Source organism: Poecilia reticulata, chromosome 13 (genome assembly GCF_904066995.2).
Source record: "Poecilia reticulata chromosome 13, P_reticulata-male-v2, whole genome shotgun sequence".
Classification (NCBI taxonomy): Eukaryota; Metazoa; Chordata; class Actinopteri; order Cyprinodontiformes; family Poeciliidae; genus Poecilia; species Poecilia reticulata.
In genome coordinates this window covers 23,152,739-23,175,566 of record NC_088842.1, presented here as the reverse complement: position 1 = coordinate 23,175,566, position 22,828 = coordinate 23,152,739, and the positions used below count along the sequence as shown (strand labels likewise).

At 41.4% G+C, this 22,828-nt stretch overlaps 1 protein-coding gene across 3 annotated transcripts in view; it reads left to right on the top strand.

Moving 5' to 3' along the window:
* Positions 1-22,828, top strand: part of dpf1 (double PHD fingers 1) — a 61,864-nt gene continuing 39,036 nt past the window's right edge. The window contains exons 1-4 of one of the 3 annotated variants that reach the window (XM_008426098.3): positions 1-215; positions 18,363-18,392; positions 18,851-19,011; positions 22,697-22,804. In XM_008426098.3, coding sequence (XP_008424320.2) covers positions 16-215; positions 18,363-18,392; positions 18,851-19,011; positions 22,697-22,804 — 499 coding nt within the window. In that variant the 5' untranslated portion in view covers positions 1-15. Of the gene's footprint in view, positions 216-11,954; positions 11,993-18,362; positions 18,393-18,850; positions 19,012-22,696; positions 22,805-22,828 lie in introns of those variants that run through there. The other 2 variants (XR_535238.3, XM_081614560.1) reach the window with 2 other exon arrangements.

Sequence of the window (22,828 nt, the reverse complement as noted above, 5' to 3'; positions counted from 1 at the left end):
GTGTGACAAGCAGACATGCGCAAAAAACTACACTTCCCCGAAGCTGTCACTGAGCGCTCCCGTCTCCCATTGGCTGGCTCGGTCCAGCCGCAGCCCCAGAGAATGAATGAAATTGAAATAGCTGCTACATTACATGTACAATACCGGGCTCTGCGGTGTTGCATTCTATCATACTATACCAAAATGGCCACAGCGGTGCAGAACCCCCTCAAATCGTAAGTACCGGGCATCTTGTGGGCTTTTGCGCCTTTTTCGTGTGTGTTTGTGCATGCTGTCAGCGCAACCTCGGCGCTTTTGGAAAAAAATAATAAATCACAGATAATTCTCAGCATGATCATCAGCATGTCTATATACATACAATGCACACAGCAGACACTGGGATAATGTCAGGGGATGCAAGTGAGCAGAAAAGTTGCATTTTAAGGATCTCGGTTTGGGGAGGGAAGTGTTTTGTATGTGCGCTCCGGTGCAGTTCATAAAACCATTCCCCTGATCCAACAGCGGCGTGTGTGTGTGCAGGGATATGGAGGAATGCTGGAGGTAGGTTTGGGTGACCCGGCATGTCCCTTGCCAGTGTAACCAGCCAAGATCACGGTCAAAGTCAGGCTGTGGAGGCGGGCTGGCCGCAGTTCTGGCTGGCTATAAAGCAGCTTGAACTGAGCACTGCTTCTAGACCAGGAGGAGGTAAACACAGCTGCTGATTTTAGGATGCAGCTTTACCTTCCGGACCCCTCGGAGATGGACAGGCGGGATAAATACGCCGGTCAGAGAGCTGCGCTCGTCCTACGCGCGTTTAAGCCGCATTTACACTAACCTTGTATGCATACAGCATCACGTTTGCTTCTTTATGGAGATCCGCTTTGCGCATCGGTTTTTAGTGGTTCTACTTCTTTTTTTTAAATTATTATTTATTATGATGACGATGATGAGGTTTATTTCAGAGCAATGCAGAGGTTGCCCGCGTTTATGGGCTCCCGGCCAAAAAGGTTAGCGGATGTGCACCTGTCAGTTGGTGCTTACACTAATCCAGCCCAAAATATTCCACAATGGCTCCGACACGAGCTCACCGTGATGTGCTGGAGCGCTCCAAGCCGCTCCGGCTTTAAGCAGTTTGAAACAAAGAAAAGTCTCGGGAAGGAGAGCTGTGTGCGGCAGCAGGGACGGACATCGGACGCATGTGCCGGTTCCGTAACTACCTGAGACCAGATTACAGATATGGATCGTCGTTCTGCTTTTCACTCTGATGTGCAGACACGAGACAATTCGTGCGATCCAGCGCGCGGCCAGCCTACATGTGGCTGCTTTGAATATCACTTCACAGGAGGCAGGAAACCGGGGTGCTATGGTGCTGATTGGAGGGCTGCTCTGATTGGCTGTCAGGGTATTTTAGTGTTTTTGGTTGATTGCTATTGTAATTAAAACACCAGCCAGTCCCCAGAAATAAAAGATTCCCTCTTGAGTAGAATAATTTTAACTCCAGAATCTCCACCTGTAGAGATTCTGGCAGATTTCGATTTTTTTTTTCTTTAAAAGCTGTAATATAAGAAGATGAATGTATGAACAGCATTTTAAATATTTTTGTAGCCTTCCTGCCTGCCTTGAGCAGTGATACATTATTCATATCAAGATCAAAGACATCAAACTGGATGTGTAAAATTCACTCTAAAGGAGGGTTTTAGAAATATTTAAAACAAAGACATAACGGTTACACAGTTCACATTTTTAAGTTTCCACTGCATTTTGTATTAGCAATTAGCTTAGCATTCCCAAAACTGCAGTCTGTTTGTTTTGAATGGAGAATGTAGCTCATTATTTATACTTAAAAATTCCACAAAGAGCATTTTAAAATTCGACATACTAGACAATTTTAAAACTCAAAGGACTTAAACAGGAACCTTGCCTTCCTCTGTTCTTCCTCCCTGCGGAAAGTGTTGCTCTCTCTCGCTCTCTTGCAGCACGAATTAACTTCGTCTAGACATGTTTTAAACAAGTAGAACTTCCTTTCAAAGCGCTTTTGACAGCTGTGGCTTACAGCTGTGGCTTACAGTATTTTGCCACTCTTACAGAGTGGCAAAATACAACTTGGAGTATTCTTTGAGTATTCTTCAGTCAACAGACTAAGAGCTCTAAAGTATGACATGTTTGGAAAACGATCATAGTTTAGAGTTTATGACCAGCTGGTAGTCAGGGCCGATCAAACACAACAGTCTCACTGTTCAGAAAACAAGATGATTTTTTTGGTGAAACGCCAAAGAAATGCCATGCAGTGGTTTGTTTTGTAATATTGGGAACATAACTTTAATATCCTGAACATAACTTTATATTCAGGATGGCACTGGGAGGCACCACCGGCTTAAACAAACAAAAGTTTAGCTGAAAAAGTTGTTAATTTCTTATTTTTGCCAGTCAGCGGTGTGCTCAGTTGTTGAAATGTGTTGTTCTCGCCGAGTTGCTGCTCTTGCGGAAGTTGGTGTTTGATTCACATCTTATACATTGAGGCTGCAGAGAATATTGATAGTGGAAATATTGCCTTCACCCAATATGTCCACTATCCACCATATTCCCTAAAAATGGGGTACAAAAGAGACTAAAGCTGATGCAAAAGTTAGTATCTGATTCAAGATTGGTTTTTAAGACTCTGAACTGCATTTAATCTGCTGCAGAAATTTGTTATTTTACAATGAATGTATGCAATTTTTGAAGCCATTACACAATTATGCCAGCAGCATATATAAGCAAGTGTGAAAAGCACAATATATTGACTAGTCTGACATGCATTGAATTGTTCTACAGTGATTATAGGTGCTTTAATTCAAATTCTCTGTTGATTAAACCTCTAATCTACATGTAGTTTCTCTTAACATTGTCGAACATATGACCCAACTTGTATAACCCTTTTGTTCAGTGTCTATTTTTTAGGATACAATATTGCTTGTGGGGTTGCAGAAAAAGGAGCTCACCCTGGGCATTATTTATGCCAGAACTAACACTGGTGTCATAAATAAAACTGTTTATGATAATCTTGCATCAGGATTTGGACAACGAGGAGGAAAAGGGGATGGGAAGTTGCACACAAAACATTTCGTCTTCTCCTCGGCCATCCTCCTCCAAGTCGTCTTTGGTCCACGGTATGCTCGTTCAAGCAAAGCAGAAGTGTGGCCAGATTGCTCCCAGAGGCCCTCGGTGAGACCATGTCAGGGGATTAAATGGACTGATTTGCATGGAGTCAGAGGGGGAGCAGAGGTTGAGCAGAAAAGAAGGAGAATAGGGTTGGTTAAAAAAAAAAAGAAGGTGCACAGGGAATGCAGAGTAAATGCCAGACTGAGGGCCAGTGACTAATGAACAACAGCACACTTTCAAATGGTGGTCCTGTATTGATTTTTAAGTGCTTTAAGTTAGACAAAGGAGGTAAAAACGAGGCACAAAACAAGGCAGCACAAGCTGTCAGCCAGTATCAGCTCTGCAGAGATGTTAGATCACTGAATCAGTGTGGGCTCTGTGAAACTGCAAAGCTGAATGTATGTATTAGACAACTCAGCCGCAGCAATCGAAGCTCCTTTTAACATCTCCTTGGCTATATAAATGCCATCGTTACCCAGTATGGCTTTAAGTACGTTCCAGTTACAACACTGAAATGGGCTTTTAAACAAGCCCTTTTAATTAGCACGTCCCCAAACAAACTTGCTACAAGAGGCTCACAAATTAGAGGCCTATCATGCTAAAAATGGGCCAGACAACCAGCGAGATTGGGTTCAAAGTCAGCTCTAACAGGGTGGCTGGCTGCGAGCCTGGGGCGGAAACAATGCCTGTTCTGTCCCTAAATTTCTTTAAAGATTGTTCAGGCTCAGGAATAAATTCACTGATAAAATGTCTTATTGATGCCAAATAAACAGGTCTTGCAGTGTACAGAACAACATAGTCTCTAGCCAGAGCCACGACCTCACCATGTCTAAGCTTCTTTAGTACATGAGCTATGTAAAGTAGTTCAATTTTACCTCAAACAATATTAAAATCGATGTCTTCCCCTTCCAAATAGTGCATGCATATTGGGAATCCACCACATTCTGCTCCATCAAGATGAGCTTTGTTACGTCTGCCATGATGTCAACGTCTCATTTAATTTTTTTAACTTATTTATTTCACATTCAAGGCTCAACTATAGAGACATTTGAATGAGTGTCCGTATTTGGTGAGATAAATAAAGTATCAGTCACAACGTAAGTCAAGCTTTAGTTTCTCTTTCACTTTCCAGCATCTGACATGCTGAGCTGGGAGTTTCTTCATAAGTGTAGATGCGTTACTGTTGTGCAAGATTGAGCATTGCTTTTATTGTGTTCTTACTGCAACATCCGTCCGTCCATCCATTTTCTGTACATTCTTGTGCCAAGAGGGGTCAGGAGGGGTGCTGGTGCCTATCTCCAGCGAGACATTTCGGACGAGAGGCGAGGTCTTACTGCAGCATTTGAATTGAAAATATGTCTCTTCTGTAGCAGTGGTGGACATAAACAGCGCGTGTGGGAGCTGCAGCTCTCTTGAAATGTTTCAACTTGCCAAAACAAATTTATGGCAGCCTGACTGGCTAGTTTTCAAGCTGTTCATGCCACAGACTCAGTGTGTAGTCAGGCGTTATTTTGCATCATGGCTTCCAACACTGCTGAAATGAAAGGCAGATTCATGATGGTCTGACAGGGATGTGAAGTTCCTAAATGTCAATTATAAAGCAATTTAAAATTATTGCCCACTCTATCAAGTCTGTATTGAAAAGCTGCACATTAGACAAGACCGTCAGACCAAATGAGTAAGTCAATAATTGTGTCTCCATAGTTTGTTTAATGGCATATTTCTTTAACAAACCATGTAAAATGATTGATGTAAGGCTCAAACAGAACATAATCTCTTATATGGTCAATATGATTGTACTACTGATCTGTGAAACCGTAGAGAGGGGGAGTGGTTCTTTCTTCCATTCTCTGTTTTGGACCTTTGCAGTTTTGGTCATGTCAAACATTACGTCCTCAGAAACAAAATGGAGCCATCTGGTTCAGAAAGTTTTGTGCCTGCTAAAGTTAGCATAGGACAGTTTGTGATTTCTAGTCGTTTTCCATGTTTGACTACAGTTTATTGTGGTGAAACATGGTTATTCACTTTTATTTGAGGAGTGATCTGAATCTGTCACAATTCAAAGGAATCACCTTGCCCAAATAAACTAAAACCAAACCTTTGGGAAGTTTAAAAAATAAAAATAAATAACACAAGCAGGTGGAATAACAAAAGCTTTAATTACCTCTTGTTCAACAGGTTCTTTCTACTCTTCCTTTAAAACACAGCCCGAGCTTCATAAAACCTATGTACTTTTTACAAAAACTCAACAAGGAGTAATTTTGTTGCATTTTAGACAAACATGAAATCTTAAAATAACATGTGGACTAGTCTAACCTGATGATTAATTCACTCTGTTTGCATGATTTCAGTAGCAGTGGAAGATGGGTTTAACTGCAGGAGGGCCTCCCAAATCAGTGTCTGCTTAGGGTCCTAAACAATCTTGGGCCGGGTCTGTCAGCGGCTGACGAGAAGATCCACTGAGCATTTCTCTACCAGTCTGTCGCTCGGCTGGATTAGAGAAACGTTTAATCTCTCTTTCTTTTTCCCTCTGCTTCTCTCTCCATCCGATTTCCTCTCTTCCTCACATCAACGTCGCTGCCCTATCTGCATCTTTACCTCCCTTCTTCCTCATCACTTGTTTTCCTTTTGTTCAGCCACTTCCTTTCCATGGTCCCCTCCTCTCTACCTCCTTCTTTGGCTCAAATCATTAAACCCCCACCTCTTCCAAATCACTCCTCCCCATCCTGGATCAATGTCTGTGTTGATATTCTGCAGAAACTATAACTGAGGACAGTTTATATCCATTTTTTTTAGATCCCTGTAATTCCTTTTAGATAGCTTATACTTAAGAGCTTTTTAGGGGGATTTAGACTCAAATCTATTGACAGGAAAGGTTTATAGTCTACTGTTACCAAATTATATAATGTTTCACATTCTGAGATGGGATATAAATATCCCGTCTCAATATATTGGGATTAGAAAATGACTAAAATCTTTAAAAATGGAACAAAGCGCAATTAAATTCATTTCTACGGCTTCACGGCAGCCAGAACTCAAAACGTGGGGATGCGCGGTGTCTCTCAGCGATATTACTTCTTTGTGCTGGTTAGAAGGGGCAGATGCAGATAAGCGCGGGCTGCTGTATTGGAGGCAGTTGCAGCAGGCCTATATAATATTACTTGTGCCCTGCCTGACTGAGCCCAGCTAAATGAGTTCCATGTAATAACCGGCTCTGTGTGCAAACAGCCCAATGTGATGGCTCAGGCCGCAGCCTGCCAGTTCTAGAGCTTTCTTTCCCCTTCCCAGTCTCACCCTCTCATTCCCTCACTCGCTCATTTCTACTCTGCCTCCGGTACACACGCGTACACACACACACACACTGTTGCACTCATTTCTCCTCTCTGAGTTTTCTTTTTCTGTAATCTTATGGGAGCGAGCCTGAGGTCTGATGTTTTTAAGAGGGTTACTTTTTCCGAGTTTCTCCTTTCATCATCTCCATTTCTTAGACTTTCTATATGTTGTAGTAGCCCTTTTTTTTTTTTAGGAAGGTAAGAGCGAAAGAAGCTGAGAGAGGGAGAAAGAGCGAAGCATAGATAAGTATTTATAGCGCTATGACCTATTTCTCCAGTGCTACCTAACTGACTGTCAGTCAGCTCCACTGCTTGGGGACCTTGCGTGCTTTCCAGCCAGCAAATTTAGGAAAATTTAGCATGAATGTTAGTGTAAATCTGAAGAGGAGTATATGGTGGAAAAAGATGGGGATAGCTCAAACCAGATCTATTTTGTTCTCTGTCTGCACCAAACAGTTTCTTGATTCATTCCTAGAGAATTGGGTCCGATCTAGTTAAATGCCGTCACTGGACCTGATACTGATGTTATGTCTGGATCAGCGTGGCTGTTGCTCCACGTCGCTGTGTTGCTGTAGGGCATATTTTAGCTTATTTATTTTGGATTATTATTCTTGCTTAAGCTTACACCAAAAGATGAATTAAAACTAAACATTTTCCAAGTGAGCATTAGACCTAATTTAAATATCTAATCTATACATAAGACATGAGTCAATAACAGATTTATTCATAGTCGTAGTTGATCAAAACCTATTAACGTATGCCAGGTTTAGACCAAGCCAAAGCCTCTGGTCTAAAAGTGGTCTAAACTTAGAATTTAAATAAAAAATTCATAAGGTCCTCAAAAAGACAGAGAAAAATGCAAAAAATGTCAGAAAGCATGAAGCACGCTATTTAGTGTACAGTGTTGTGAAACAATCCAGCTGCACTATGAGATGCTTCCATGATATCATCAGAGTCCATGTTCACGTTTGTTGGGGTTGTGCATGAAGAATTGTGATTTCCAAGCAGAATACACCACACACCACCGTGGAAAAGTTGTTTGTAACAGCGAGGATGCAGCTCTGACAGAATGTAGCCACGGCAGGAAAGAGGAACAGAGTTTCAAAAAAATAACTACTAACAATACACTCATGCCCTGGATTTATATGTCATTTGTTCTAGAGTATCTATCCTGACACATAGCTTTGTTACAAAAACACAGGCAGCTATAGCTGAAGGGTCATGAGTTTAAAGCTGGCTACCGTTCCTTCTATTTAACATTTTTTTGGGCACTAGGCTAAAATCAGTCCACATTTAGACCTCTAATAACACCACAAAACGACTTTATTTACTTTTGGTAAACTAAAATATAAAGAACATGACTTATAACTACTTTGATCTGCTGTCTTTGTTTCCTCCCCTGGAAATACTCTTCCAAATTTCCAGGATGTTTGATCCAAACACAGTTGCAGTAATCTAAGAAGCACAGAAATGTGCCGATTCGGAAGTAAAAAGAAACGTTGCTGCAGTGACACAAATTGAGTGATCTGTAATCTCTGTTTCTAATTGCTATTAATACTAAAGTTAGCATCTGCTTCTGAGCTTCCCATTGAGTATAAACTTTTGGGGCAATCTTTAAAAAGTCTTAGCTTGAGCTGCATTTGATTGTCTCTAGTGACCAAAGCTCACACGGATGATCCTAAGTATTTTTAAAATCTAAATTGACATGATCAAATCTTCATTTTGTTTGTTACAACTCAAAAGAGGGAGCACTTTAGAATCATCTTGGAGAAGAATAAAAATATAATTATATGGTTGAGTTAAACCTGTACTGGAATAATCTACCAAAGTTCTAAATTTCTTAAAACAAAGTTTATTATTTGTGAAATCTTTTTTACATGTGAAAATCAGAGGATGGTAGCACTACTTTACCATATTTTTACTTAAGTAAAAGTAGTGATAGAACAGGTTAAAGTACTTGCAGTGACAGAGAATATACTATTTACTGTACAATTACAAGTACAAGTAAAAAGTGTAGTGAAGTAACTCCAGTCCTAAAAATAAAATTTTTCTAATGAGTTACTTAAGTTAATGTAACTGAGTAAATCTAACTACTTCCTGCTTTGGTGAAAAACAAAGATACACAGTTTTTATTTTTTAGAGGTCTTGTTTTCGTGAATCCAACATCAAGGATTATCTAATCTAGTCAGTTTGCCGCTCTGCCATGTCGACATGCAGCGACATGGAGGAGCAGCGAGGTGCTTCACCACAAACAGGAAGGCTAACTGGATTACAGGAAGCTGGTTTGTCTGATCTGTTTGAGGTTTCAGACTCGATCTCACACGGAATAAGTGGAGCCTGGAAATGTTGGCGGTCTGCTGGAAGACTGGGTCAAAATGCAGGAAATGCTTAAAATCTTATTTCTGTTAGCATCTCACATGCACACCTGGTGTGTCGTTACTTCATTTGCTGCATTTAACACCTTTAACACACTGTCACATCAGCATGTTTCTCCAAAAAGAGTTTACAGTGACAGCTTTTTAAAAAACTGCCATCACATTCTGAGGTCCATATTGCTCCTACCCCCGGCCACTCCAGCAGTCTGTAGATTGGGTTGAGCAGCTCCGCAGCTTATAATAATTGAAGTATGGAAAAGGAAGTGTACCTCTGAAGCTTTTTATGCAATCATCACTCTTGTAAATATAAGTGCAACTGAAGTCAAGGGCAAAATTGCAAAGATTTAACTGACGGTGCCTGTGAGGTTTATTCATACTAGCTTAAGGCAGTGGTGAATTACTCGTATCGAGATGTACCAAGAATTTTAAAAGTTACAGTTTCAAAACTGCCTGAAATGTTTGAAAGTTTAAATACTTTTTAGCGAGATGCCAGAGAAAAAGCTGGGAGTATGCAGGGGTTTCTCAATCTGTATGGCACATAGACTATGCCTCCTCTCCACAAAAGTGCTGCTGTGCACTGCCGATTAGCTGGTTTAAATAAACAGTTCTTAGCAAATAAGAACAGCTAAATGGATAATATCCTGCTCAATAAAACACTTGTCCTTCAAATTTTGGTAGGGTTATATTAAATGTTTTTGCTGAAATGTTTGGTCCATTAAAAATAGATTGAAATGTATTTCTTTGGATAGTTTGCTGTGTTTGGGGAAAATGTGAAAGGTCCTCTGAACTCTGGAGTGGATCTTGATTTACTTGCAAGTGAACCCTGGGGCAGTTTGCAAAATTGGGTGGAAATGCAAATCCATATAGAGGCACGGATAGGAGGTAAAACCGCTTCATGCATCTCGTGCAGAGACACAGCTTACACTTCACTTCAGCGCCTCTGCATGGCATTCTTTCTATTGTTTGGTTCACTTTTTAAAAGTTCAGCGTGAAAGTGAACCAAATCAAGATGTAAAATGTTTCCACATATTATTTCATGTTATTTCATTAGTACATAACTAATATTTATCAGTTCTAAATAAAAGCAATTAGCTTGTTGTTAGTTCTAAATGTGTAAATGCTGAAAAGCTGTAATATTTTTATACTCAGTACTTATACCAACTGGCATACTTGCATACCAAAAACTACGCTGAATGATAAAAAGTGTGTAGAATTAGAAATTCTATATTTAAATGTAAATATGTGAATCTAGTCGCTCTATAAAACTGGAGCATCTCTATTTCCTCTGTGCTTCTTTTGGGTCCATATGAGGAGTTTATGAGGGTGGAGTAAAAAAAGAAAGGCTGATTTTCTCTGCAGCGCTTTAATAGGGATGCAGACTGAGGTGAAGAGGTGGGGGTGGGTTTTGGTAGGGTACCACACACACACACACACACACACACACACACATACACACACCCACACACATTGCCAGCACAGAGAGGTGCACGCACAGAATCAGAGGTTGGGAATCCATCGCTATAATAAGAGGCCAAGTGCAGTGGTGATAAATCTCACCTGAAGGAGCTGTTCAGAGGCAGATTGCCTTACCCTGATGTACTACCCTCGGTACACTCTGCAGCCAGCCATGGGCTACAGCAAACACACCCACACGCTCAGACCAGGAGAGCATTGCACACAGGACGCATAAAGAGGTGTGCGCTAACAGTAGCCTGCATGTGGATTTATGCACAAACAGACCCTGTGATTTAGGGACTCCCAGAGAAACCACACCCAGTGGACAAAGAAGGAGGTCCATGTGGGAAACCCTACACCTCTCATTAAAATCCCATTCTGTAGGTAACACAAAGCCCTGACAGAAATGACATGATCTGTGGCACAACTCTGCACATATGTCTGGCCTGCTACTCTCTGTCACTGCTCTTGAGTTTAAATATGCACACACACATTTACACACGCAAACAGGCCGACCCGGTGCCGTGACAGCGATTCGAGGAAACTGACGTTTTCCAGCTGGTATTGTGGCAGACGTTTCGTTCCTGCACAGACACCCGCTCCTGTCCGTCCATCTGTCTGTCTGTCACTGTCAAACCGAGTGTGTGGCCTCTTTGTCTCCCTCTGACAGACACACGCTCACACAGGAGCTTTATTAGTGCACGTTTGAACATTTTAAGCCACCGTTTCCCTCCGTGTGCCAGTTTGAGCCCAACATCAGAGGAGCAGGAGAATGTGTTTGCTCGCACACATGCGTACACGCACACACACGCACACGCACACACACACACACACACACACACACACACACACTCTCTCTCTGAAAGTGGACGAGGAGAGAGAGAGGGGGAAAAAAAGAGAAATCATTTGACTGAGAGAGGAGGAGAGTGGAGAAGAAATTGAATTGGGGTGGGTTGGGGGGGTGACTTGGTATGGGTGATATTGCATAGTTTAATCTGTTAAGTTCAGCCGTGGAAAGGCCGGGGATGGGGGAGGGGAGCACCAGAGCAGTGGTGGGATGCCTGATATCAGCCCTCCTCTGTGCATGCTCACATAAAGCTCTGCAGGGGCCGAAATGCATGCGTGTGTGTGTGTGTCTGCATGAGTGGCTGCACAGATGGACAATAGTGGACGAAACAGGTGTGTGGGCCAGGTGTAAAGACTTAAGTGTTTTTACTGGTCTGACTGCAACAAAACCCAAACACACACATTTTCGAGTAAAAGACCAGTTGGAGCAAGAAATCAGTACGAAAAGGAATCTGCCCTCAGCCCTCATAAAGCCTATTTTACATGTGCAGCACTTCATTCACTTCCAGTTTAATCACCTCATTTCCCCGCACTAAAGTGAAATCCTTTGTTGGCTCGGACGTATCTCGTAATTGGGCACTAATTTTCCCAATTCCCTCATATTTCTCTTTTTACTCTTCCAATGATGCGGTTTTACCTCTAGGGGGAGCCCTTTGTATCCCTAATGGTCAAAGAGGCAGCTAATTGGTATGGTTAATTTCAGCACTGTGAGAAACTGTTGCTCCTTGAGTGTGTGTGTGTGTGTGTGCCTGTGTATGTGTGTGTGGATGTAACTCAGTGTGAGCTGAAGTGGGCTGCTTCTCCTGGATGGGACTTGAGGGATCACCTAGAGATTCAGACAATGGCTTACGCTCTGTGGGCCTGGTGGGTTGGCTGTGCTTTCTAGGATGGCTGTGTCTGCTGGTGACTGTCAGCTGCACGATGCACGTTTATTTATGTGTATGCGTGTGTGTGAGTGTGTGTTCCCAGTCATACCAGTTTCCTCAGTGCTGTAGCGTAGGCCTCTCCCTCCCCGCTGTTTGCTCAGTGGAGGCTGAGGCAGACAGCTCAGTGTGGGCTCAGGATTCATCCTCACACACACACACGCACGCACGCACACACACACACGCACGCACACAGTCTGCATGCTCCAGGCTCTCTCATTCCTTTTCCACATCTAATCTTGAGTTGGCATGTGTGGATGTGCTCAGAGGTTCATATCTGTACTATATCTGCATGCCTCCTCCTACAAGTATTTGGTGGCTTTACTTTTTGGACGTCACTCTGTGCAATCATGCACGCGTGTGCAGGTGTCCTTTGTGTTTTTGTGTCCTTGCAAAGTGAGGAGCCACATAATTGTCATGTGTGTCATGTCTGCCTGGACATTTTGGGTAGTCAGCTCCAGTTTGTTGGAGATTTGGCTCTTTGCCAGTTCATTACTAAAGCCGCTGCACCTAAACCTCTCTCTGGCTGCGAGTAGTTAAGTTGTATCTGTTATTGTTAATCCGAGCTTCCACCATCAGGGGGAAAAAAAACTAACAGTATGTTCTTTTAAGATTACTTTTTAGTTTTCTCGTTAACCCTCTCAGTGATTTGGTGTTGTAAAGAAGGAGTTTTCATGCAGACGGAGGGATCAGCTAGCCGTTTCTGTGTGTGCCTGGGTCTAAAATCCGGTCTTGGCTTTCCTCCATCAGCTGTGTGGTTTGATGATAGGCAGTTTGGTTTCTCAGTGCCGCTCTCTGTGGTCTGTGTTTTCAGCAAGTGCTCTGCATGTAGGACCACAGTGGCCACAAGCCAGCAGGCTGCAGCTGTGGGAGTTTCTATGTTCACTTTCCCAGTCACCTTCTCGTTTTAATCAACTTGCATTTTCTGGCTTGGTTAAAGTCAAATAAATGTTTCCATATTTTGGGAATGTATTTCTTACTTTTTATACAGTGCTGGGCAAAATATTATAAAACCACTAAATGTTATGTCAAAATCCAAGTGAGACTTCTATGCATTTTATGGAAATAAAGTAAAAGAGAAATCTGAAAAGTGTGGCATGCTTTTCTTTTTAGCCCCCCCCCCTCCGCAAGTCTTGTTTTCAAAATAACCCAAACTCAGTAACATTTGATGGAGAACGTCTATCAGTTTATTTTTTTTGTCTTGTCATAGATTTCCAACTAGATTTAAGTCTAGACTTTGACTGAGCCACTATAACACAGATATGCTTTCATCTAGGCCTCAGGTCTGCCATTCCCTTCCATTCACTTGCTGCCATTCACTGCGTTGCTGCCACTGGGTCTTGTTGTGTTGTACTGGGTTCCTCAGTAGCAAGTTCACAAGGAAACCAGAGTTTCTCTGAACGTTGTGGGGTTGTGTTGGTTGACACGACTCTGCAATTATTATGTTGACATCAGGGACAGTTCCCCTGTATTGGGAGACCTGGTTGGTGGTTCCCATATTCAAAAAGGGAGTTCTGGAGAGTGTGTTCCAACTAACGGGGGATCACATTCTTCAGCTTCCCTGGTCAGGTCTATTCGGGGTTCTAGAGAGGAGGATCTGTAGGATAGTCAAACCTCGGATTCAGGAAGAACAATGTGGTTTTCGTCCTGGTCGTAGAACACTAGACCAGCTCAGCAGGGTCCTGCAGGATGCATGGGAAGGTGTCTGACTGCATCCCTCTGGCCCTGTTAGGTCCCTGGATGTCTGTGTCAGTGCTTGGTCTGCATTGCCCATAGTAAGTCAGGCTCTTTTTTTGGTGAGAGTTGGACAATTTTACCCTTTGTCACTGATTCTGTTCATGACTTTTATGGGTTGATGATTGCGTCTCTGCTTTTTGCAGATAATATGATCCTTTTGGCTTCATTAGATCGTGATGTCCAGATTTTGGTGGGAAGGTTTGCAGCTGAGTGTGAAGTGACCAGGATGAGGAGCAGTGATGAGTACATCTATAGTCACAAGCTTTAGGTAGATACCAAATGAACAAGATCACAAATAAAGCAACAACTTTCTTCTTGCTGCTCTTCCACACAGGCCAGATTTGTGAAGTGCATGACCAACACTTGTATTGTAAACAGATTCTGACACCTGATCTCTGCATCGCCCGAACATGGCTCTGTTGACTGTTTTCTAATTAACTCTTTCTCCATATTTATGTTACCTTATGATGATAAATCACATTAAGTTCCCAAAATAGATTTGAGTTTAGGGGTAAGACAAAATGTAAGGGGTATGAGTGCATTTTCATGGAACTTTGCAGAGCATTTGTGGGGGGAACACACCTCTTACATTTTCCCACATTTGTGCAGAACAGTAGTAGACAGTAGTACGCTAAGTCGAAAATCTTCTGGCTGCAAATTCACATAACAAACAACCCCTTCTGCCATGAGCATTTTTTAAAGCATTATTTGTGTTGCACCTGCAGCCCCTTTAGGGATCAGGCTGCCCCCTTGTTGCTCTAAGAATAGCTTTATGCCTCTGCAATTCAGGTTAAAGCTACTTAGCAAGCCGGCCAACACGACGAGGGACTGCATTCGAGGGAATGTTTGCTGATCTTGCTCTTTCAGCTGTTCGGACACAGACCCGGCTGAATATTTGAACTAACTCTAAAAGCTTGAGATGATTATTTTTTTTAACCGGTATTCAAACTCTGATGAACTCTTCCTGCTATTTGCTCAATAGTCAGGTTAAATTAGATTAGATTCCATCCTCTGCCTTGTCTCTTAACTTTCTCTGCCCTTTTTGCTCCTATTGAAGCCTCCTCACAGGCAGTCATGCAACTTCCCTATCTCAATATAATGAGATTGGAGGGACTCAAATTGAAAGACGCCATTTTCTTCAGCTGTCACCTTATTATTGAGTTGAGCTTAGGTGGGTGTGGGGTGGTTGAGTTATGCCAGTTTCTCTGAAGGCAGCAGGGGTGGGGGTGGAGGTGAAGGAGGACTGCAAGAAGGATGCGGAGGGAGGAGGGAAGCATCAGGAGCTTAGGGGTGAGCAGTTTTGCATTTGGAATATTTCTCCTTTTCCCCCTCCCTTTTAACTCTGCCTGGTATTTCTATTTGGTCACTAGAGCAACCTTGAAGTCCATGTCTCTCATTCATGAGGGTTCTCTTTGTACTTCCAAATTTTTGGGCTCATGCTTATGGGACTTTTTGAGCACATCTGCATGTCTGTTGGACTTCTCTCTTCATACGTATTATTTACATGCAAACAGCAGGCACTCCATATTTGCACTCTATACATTTAATTTGAATGATCGTTCATACCTACTATACATTCAGGCATTTGGAGGGTGCTGGTTATCCATAAGTTTTAATAATAATTCTGCAAAATAATGTCTAATTGGCTGGGAAAAAGCAACCCTGGTACCTCACTGGAGTGAGTTAAAAGAAAAAAGAAACGTTTCCGTTATGAGCCTCCAACCTGGCCAAAAAAATGTGATGCTTAAAGTTCATTCCTGAGAGCTGAGTGGTAACATTTTTGTCAAAAAGGGCATTCACCTCAGAAAAGGTGTTGTGGCCCCTTAGTGGACCTCATATTGAGGTCCAGTCACATCATTTAATGCGTGTGGTCAGTGATGACCCTCGAGGTTGCAGATCGGGTTCGTGAGATTTTGATGTTGCCACGCTCAAGCTGTCAGACCGCTCCAGCATCTGTTTGGTTTGACAGCTGAGCTGTATTTCCACCCAGGACTGCTGATTTTATTCAACAGTGTCACAAGCCTTCTTAATGATTTTAAAAAAAAATGTTTTTGTTAGTCAGTTTAGCTTTTATTCCTTACTGGTTGTAATTATATGCTCTGGTTTGCAGCGTGGCACTAAACTGAATCAGACTGAAATAATTATCTGTGCCAGTGAGACTTTGTAAGTCTCTGAGTTGGTTTTGAGTTGCTTTTTATCTGTTAATTAGAGGGGATCTAAAAATATTTAATGTGTTTCTGTGTAATTTAGCAGAAATTCGGGGCTTTGAGCTAGAAGGGAGGATATTAGATTTTAGTCAATAAATAAATTAATTAACATTATATAATACATTAGTATAGTTTCTAGTTACTTCGGGGCAAAAATGTTTTTGTTGTTAAGACAAGTACAAGCCTAGATGTTTTATAATCTCTATGTAATAATAATAATGAAAGTAACAATAATAATAATAATAAAAATATTAATAAGAATTTACAGCCTAAGATTTAGCTATAATATAGATATTTTTCAGTACCAGAGTCATAGACCGTGTACATAATTTTACTATATTTTGGGAAATGTTTTATTTGTTTGCAGATATAAACTTCTTTGTTTAATTAAAAATAACTTTAAATTCATATTTGCACTTCTGTGGTGCAACTGATGTAAAACCCGGAGTAGATCGATGACAAGTATCAGGGATGAAGTGCAGACAGTTACTCTGAGAAGGTTCATCTGACAATAACTGAGACTTCGTTTATTACTACATTGAAATATTTCTTGAATTCTTTAGACCTTTGACACTGATCTGGTGTATATATCACAGAGCCAGCCTAACACATAAAAAAAACTAAGCATTCTCAAAAAACATTTGCTTTTTGAGAATGAGAAGGATTTTAAATCTGAATTAACAGTTTCAACATAGATAAATCCAAACAGTTTAAATTGTTTAACATTTAGGTTTAAGATCTAATCAAACTGGCAAGTTAACTGTGTAAAAATGCGAAGAGTAATCTTTGTTGTTTGATTGTTGCGTTGTGCTTAGAATCAAACTTTGTGTTTTAGCTTGGTTTATTCACAAATACATCCCAGTAAATAATAACCAATTATTAGTGATTGCTTTTAAGCTTGGCTAATTAAACTTGTCCGCTTCCACCAGATTCCACCAAACCTGCATTGAAACTTTGTTCGTGATGATGTTCGTAATATCAAGAGTCCCGTTACGGGCTTTTCATAACCTTGGGCTGTGTGTTGGTATTAACAACACCTTCTTCTGACTTGCTCCCTTAAAGAATGGAAATTGGTTGAGTTTATTTCCCCCTCATGATAGAGTGGTGCGGAAAATAGTTTTGCCCCTTGCTCATTTCTTTTGTCTCTGTTTTCTTTTGTCATACTCAAACGTTTCAGGATATCGAAGCAATTTAATTATCGGACGCAGAAAACCAGAGGAAATACAAAATGTAGTTTTGAAATAATGTTTTAATTTAGTAAGAGGACAAAGCTTTCAAAACCAACCTGGCTTAGCAACAGTGATGCAAAATATAGCCCGTTATTGCTTACACTTGAAGTCAGTTGTTGTTGCTAAGGGTACAACAACCAGTTATTAGATTAAGGGGGCAATTACTTTTTCACATGGGGCCAGCCAGCATGGTTTGGATAGCTTCTCTCTTCCTAATAAATTAAATCATCATTTGGAAACGGCTCTTTGTATTTACTCAGGTTATCTTTGTTAGATAAAAAAAATGTATTTGAGGGACAGCGTGTGCTGTAGCGATGAAGCAGGGACTCCATAAATAGAGTCTGTTAGTCATAAACTCAGGTCTGGGGTCTGATTCCCAACATGTGTCTCCCCCTTTTTCTCTCTGCTCATTTCTTCTCTACGAAGGCCGATACCGCCACAAAAAACCTTTACAAATCATGTTTGAGGATTTTTAACGTTTAAGCTTCAGTGCATCTGAACACAAAAGATGCCTCATCCTCATTTGTTTCAGGATCTCTTTACTTTTATGACTTTTACCACACCCTTTTCAGCCAAACACCACATTTTTCACACATCCACATCTGCAGCAAGCTCTCTTTGTGTAGAAATCAGTCAGTCTTGTTCTTTGGCGATGGCACATAGAAAAAAAAAAAACACAAAAAAAAATCGAACAAATCACTACCAGCAGCTACTCTGCACTATTTTTGTGAAGCCGCTGTTGGCTCTGCACTGTAACTCAGTGTGTGTGTGTGTATGTGCGTGTATGGTTTTGTGTGTCCTGTATCTACAGTCTGTGTAGCTGAGTGACCTTGATGTCTGCACTCAGCAGGAAGACACTGGAGAGGAGTGATTAACAGGAGAGAGAAAACGAGAGAGAGAAGTGCGAAGAATAATGAAATAAAATTAAAAAAAAGAGGAAAGACATACAGAGAGAGGCAGAGTGTGAAAGTTAAACATGGAAAGAGACATTTCAATGAGTGGGAAAAAAAGTGAAAGTGAAGTGTTGGAAAGCTAAACAAAATGTGGAGAAAATTGGGGTGGGGTGAACGAGTGACTCACCACACATCTGTTGTTTTTTTTTTCCTTCTTCTTTCTCTTCTTCTGCTTCCCCCTGCAGGCAATCTGGAGGTGCAGTCATCAAAAACAGGTAGGTGGCTGGGTGGGGAGGCTGGGAGTGAATATTACGCTGAATGTTAATCAAACTCTCACTTCTACGGGTGTGGAAAATACAGTGCAGACAGCACTCCAGCGAGGAAGTATTGTTTTACTGTACAGCTTGAGCATGTGAGTGTAGATGCCAGCTTATCCACTGATAGGACTGGGCATCTCCACGGCAACACACACACACACACGCATATATACTGTGTGTGTATCCACTGCCCCTTTTGACTTACACACACGTGTCCCCTGTAAGTGCAACATGAAGCCTGAACACACACACACACACACACACGCACACCCACCCGCACACACTGATATAAAAACCATGCCCTCTACATGTTCCTGAAAGTCATGATGAAACTCTCCCTGTTTGGTTTTTTCCTCCGCTGCCGCTTGTCTGTGGGCTCCCTCCCGCTCTCCCCCTCTCTCTGTGTTGACTCTCAGTCTCGGAGAGGAGTTTTATAAGGAGGCCATTGAACACTGTCGCAGCTACAATGCCCGCCTGTGTGCGGAGCGCTCCATGCGGCTCCCCTTCCTGGACTCGCAGACCGGTGTGGCCCAGAGCAACTGCTATATCTGGATGGAGAAGAACCACCGTGGACCAGGTGTGTGTGCATGGGTGTGTGTGCATGGGTGTGTGTGTGGTTGTGTGTGTGCCCCTCCACACTGTTCTTTACAGGTATTATCCGTTTGTGTGCAGATGTTCACGACCTTTACAGTCCAGGTGTCTCTGTATTGATTCTAATAAAATAAAGTTGCCCTAAACCTCAAAAACATACTTGAGCATTTTTATAAATACCAGCTTTAGAGTTTGATTACTATTGAGGGCCATAGATTGCAGGGATGCAGGGTTTCCCCCAGAAAACTTGCTAAGCCCAGTGGTCAGGGCGCCGAGGCGGTCCACTGGCGGTCCACCGAGTTTTTGTATTAAAAGATGTTAAGTAGACAATAAAAGTAAAAATATCACTGGGTAATTATATGTTATGGGGAAACATTGTCAGTGAACTGCTATATAACCCCACAACTAGTCTTAAAAACAAATAATCAAAAAATACAATTAAAATAAATATCAATTATGTCCACTTCTGTTAAATCCAAATTAAGTCAACGGCTCCATCAGGCCCCCCAGAGCTTCAGGGGCCCCATAAATGCTAATATTTTAGCATATACCACAGACATATAAATGTAGCATTTGCCTATTGAGATTATCATTGCTGCTAAATCTGACATAATGGTTTCAGCATATATAAATTAAAAGACTTTAAATTATTTAACATTTATATGTAAGATTTTAAAGAGCTGGCAAGTTTACTTTGTAGAAGTTCAAAGAACAACATTCATAGTCAGATTGGTTTGTTACCACAGCTACAATCTGATGCTGAGTTTAATATTTGAGTTTCAGCTCCGTTTGTTCACAAATACAAATTAGTAAGCTGCAGTTATAATTTATTGCCTTTTAGGTTTGCCAGTTAAACTACTCCCCCTGTCCTAGATTTCACTAAATCTAACACAGAAGCTGTTAGAGGTGCTGATGTTTTTAACAACAAAAGGAGCCCCTAAGTCATATTCTGCTCCAGGCCTCATACACCCTTGGACCGGCCCTGCATGATGTGGTAATCCGCTGCACTACGCAGAGATGCGCAACAAATGGGAGATTTAATTCAATGTGGCTTTAGTAGCTCTTTCATTTCGTGTCGGTTGAGTTTTTAACAAGGGGACACAGAAACTATTTTGGTTGGTCGAGTTTCTGGACGAGTTTTTCAGATGTCCGGTGGCCGCGCGCATTAACTCTGTCTAAACCGTATCAAAACGTTTGATACGGTTTGGTGCTTAGTGTAACCGGAAAAATAATACTAGTAATAATAATAAAATAATATAAAATCAGCGTGATGCGTGACTGCGAGGAGAGCGCGGAAGCTCCTCACCGGGTTAAACCTGCACGATGAGCGATTAGCACTGGGTCGTTAAACACTAACGCACCCGCTAGTGTTTAACGAGCTAGACTTTACAGGGAATACAGGGTCAAACGCTGGGCAGCGTGTTGAGATGTAAACGCCGCATAATGTTTTGTTCACAAATATACATAATTCTCACTGCTGCTCAAAGCACCTCTGAAAGCGCGACTACAAGTTATTCCTGCGGTTCACGTAGAGCTGCGCAACCAGAGCTAACGCGGTGGGTTTAAACTCTTACCTTAATCAATAACTCCTCATAACTAATCATAATTCCTCACAGGGGGTTGATGTAAATATCCATAGCGGTCAGCCTGTGTCCAGTTCGAGTGAAAGGAGGAGCGTGGGATCCGCGCTGAGGTTAACTTTAGATGCAGCGCGCGAGGCAACGCGCAGAGGCCCAGCGGTGGGATTATTCCGGCTTTAAATGCATAAACTATAAACATATCTTCTATAAACATATCTTTTAGGAATAAATCTGCTCTGATAGTGAAACGCTCGGAGCAACAGAAACACTTGCAATCCGGCTTAAAAAAAAAAAGACGATTTCTAAATTTTATTTTCCTAAAAAAAAAATTAAAAACAAGAAAGGCTTAGCCTGGCGGTGGCGCTAGTAAAGCATGGCGGGCCGCCAGGCCTATAATACACTGGGGGAAACCCTGGGATGTATATATATTTATACACTAACATACAATTAGAGCATTTTGAAAAGGTTTGTGCACCCTTACGCAGCTACTTTATTTCAGCCTTTAAGTTTTGTTTTATTTTTCTCCAAACAAATTTGATAGTCAGTTCTATAGCTTCATGATTTTATGTCCCTTCTCGATTTCCTATTTTTTGCATGTTTGTCACACTTCATTATTTCAGAATATCAAACCAATTTAAATCTTAGACAACATATGTAAACACAATATGTAGTTTTTAAATGAAAGTATTAATTATTAAGGAAGGAAAAAAATCCAAACCTTTAAGGCCTGGTGTGAAAAAGTGAATTTGAACCAGGTGAATCTAAAACCGGCAATTGAGGGGTTCAAGGTAAATCACATTTACAGACAAGTGTTTTTTTTTTTTTTTACTTAAATGGAAAATGTATAAATTTTTTGTACAGCTTTGACATAATTGTAGCCTGGACATTGCCTTCTTGTGCAACTCTGCTAAAAAATAACAACAAAAGAGTAACTTGCAGCACAGTCTGGACTTTCACACATTCACTTGGATTCCCTCCTCTAGACTTTTGACCAGACCAACCAATGAACAGGAGAAATTGTGAACAATGACATCTATTTGCTGCGATGGCTTATAATTGTAGTCTCCCTGTAGTTTTACCAATAGCAGTGGAGGAAGTAAACAAAGCCATTCAGTGCGTGTTGGACATGCTTTCAAATATTGAATTAACAAGACCAGCTGCCTTGATCAGATCGGGACTTCTTTCTAACAGTGGAGGATGGTTATTTGCAACGCAGGCAATTTTGTGTATTCAACTGGCGTATTACATATGTGTAGCTGCATGTTAGCAACTGGGTAACGTTTAAAACATCAACACAGTCCACGCCTCCGGAAGTAATCGTTTCTCAGCTCTGAGAATTCAGACCTTCTGTACGAAGCAAATACCGTGAAACAATGGGCTGTTTTTTTTTTTTTTACTAGGCTAGCATAATTGCTGCTCTGACTGTGTTGTTCTTTCAGCAAATTTCCTGGCTTTTTTTTTTTGAGTCTGTATATTTCAGTCAACAGTTAATTGAATATTCAATTAGTTGACAATTATTTTCATAATTGATAAATCATGATTAATTTTTCATCCCACAAAGAATCCATAAAAAACAACAGAGGAAATACAAAAACTAGCAATTAATTTTAAAACTATCACCTTACATATAATTGTTGGTCAAGAGTGCAGACCCCTCGTGTGTTTACAGCTCTCCACTCATTTGTCTCCCAATTTTTTCCATCCTTCTCCCATTTCTCTTTCTTACATTCAACTCTCTGTGGTACCTTTTTTTCCCAAGGCGTTTTCTCTTTTCCCTCCCTCTCACAAGTTTCCAGCTTTCCCCAAAGGATATTTCCTCGGCACTTCTTCTTTTTCTGTAACGTCAATGTATTTTGGCAGCGATTCAGACACCCCTGTAGGCAACGATGCGCCTTTGGCACCAACTACTCTTAGGAGGAATACTGTTGTGTGCATGTGTTCGTTGGCTGCCACTAGAAACTTGTGCTTTGAAATTATAAAGGCGGTTTGTTTAGCACTTACAGTTAAACTTTAATTTCAGTCATGTTTTAATAGTTAAATTAGGTTTATGCTACTTTTCTCTAACCTCCTGTGAAACATCCTGTGTTTCAGGTCATGCTCCAGGTCAGCTGTACACGTATCCTGCTCGCTGCTGGCGCAAGAAGAGACGGCTAAACATCTTGGAGGACCCACGGCTTCTACCTATCGAATTCAAAATTGGTGAGTAAGAGACAGGACAGCGCA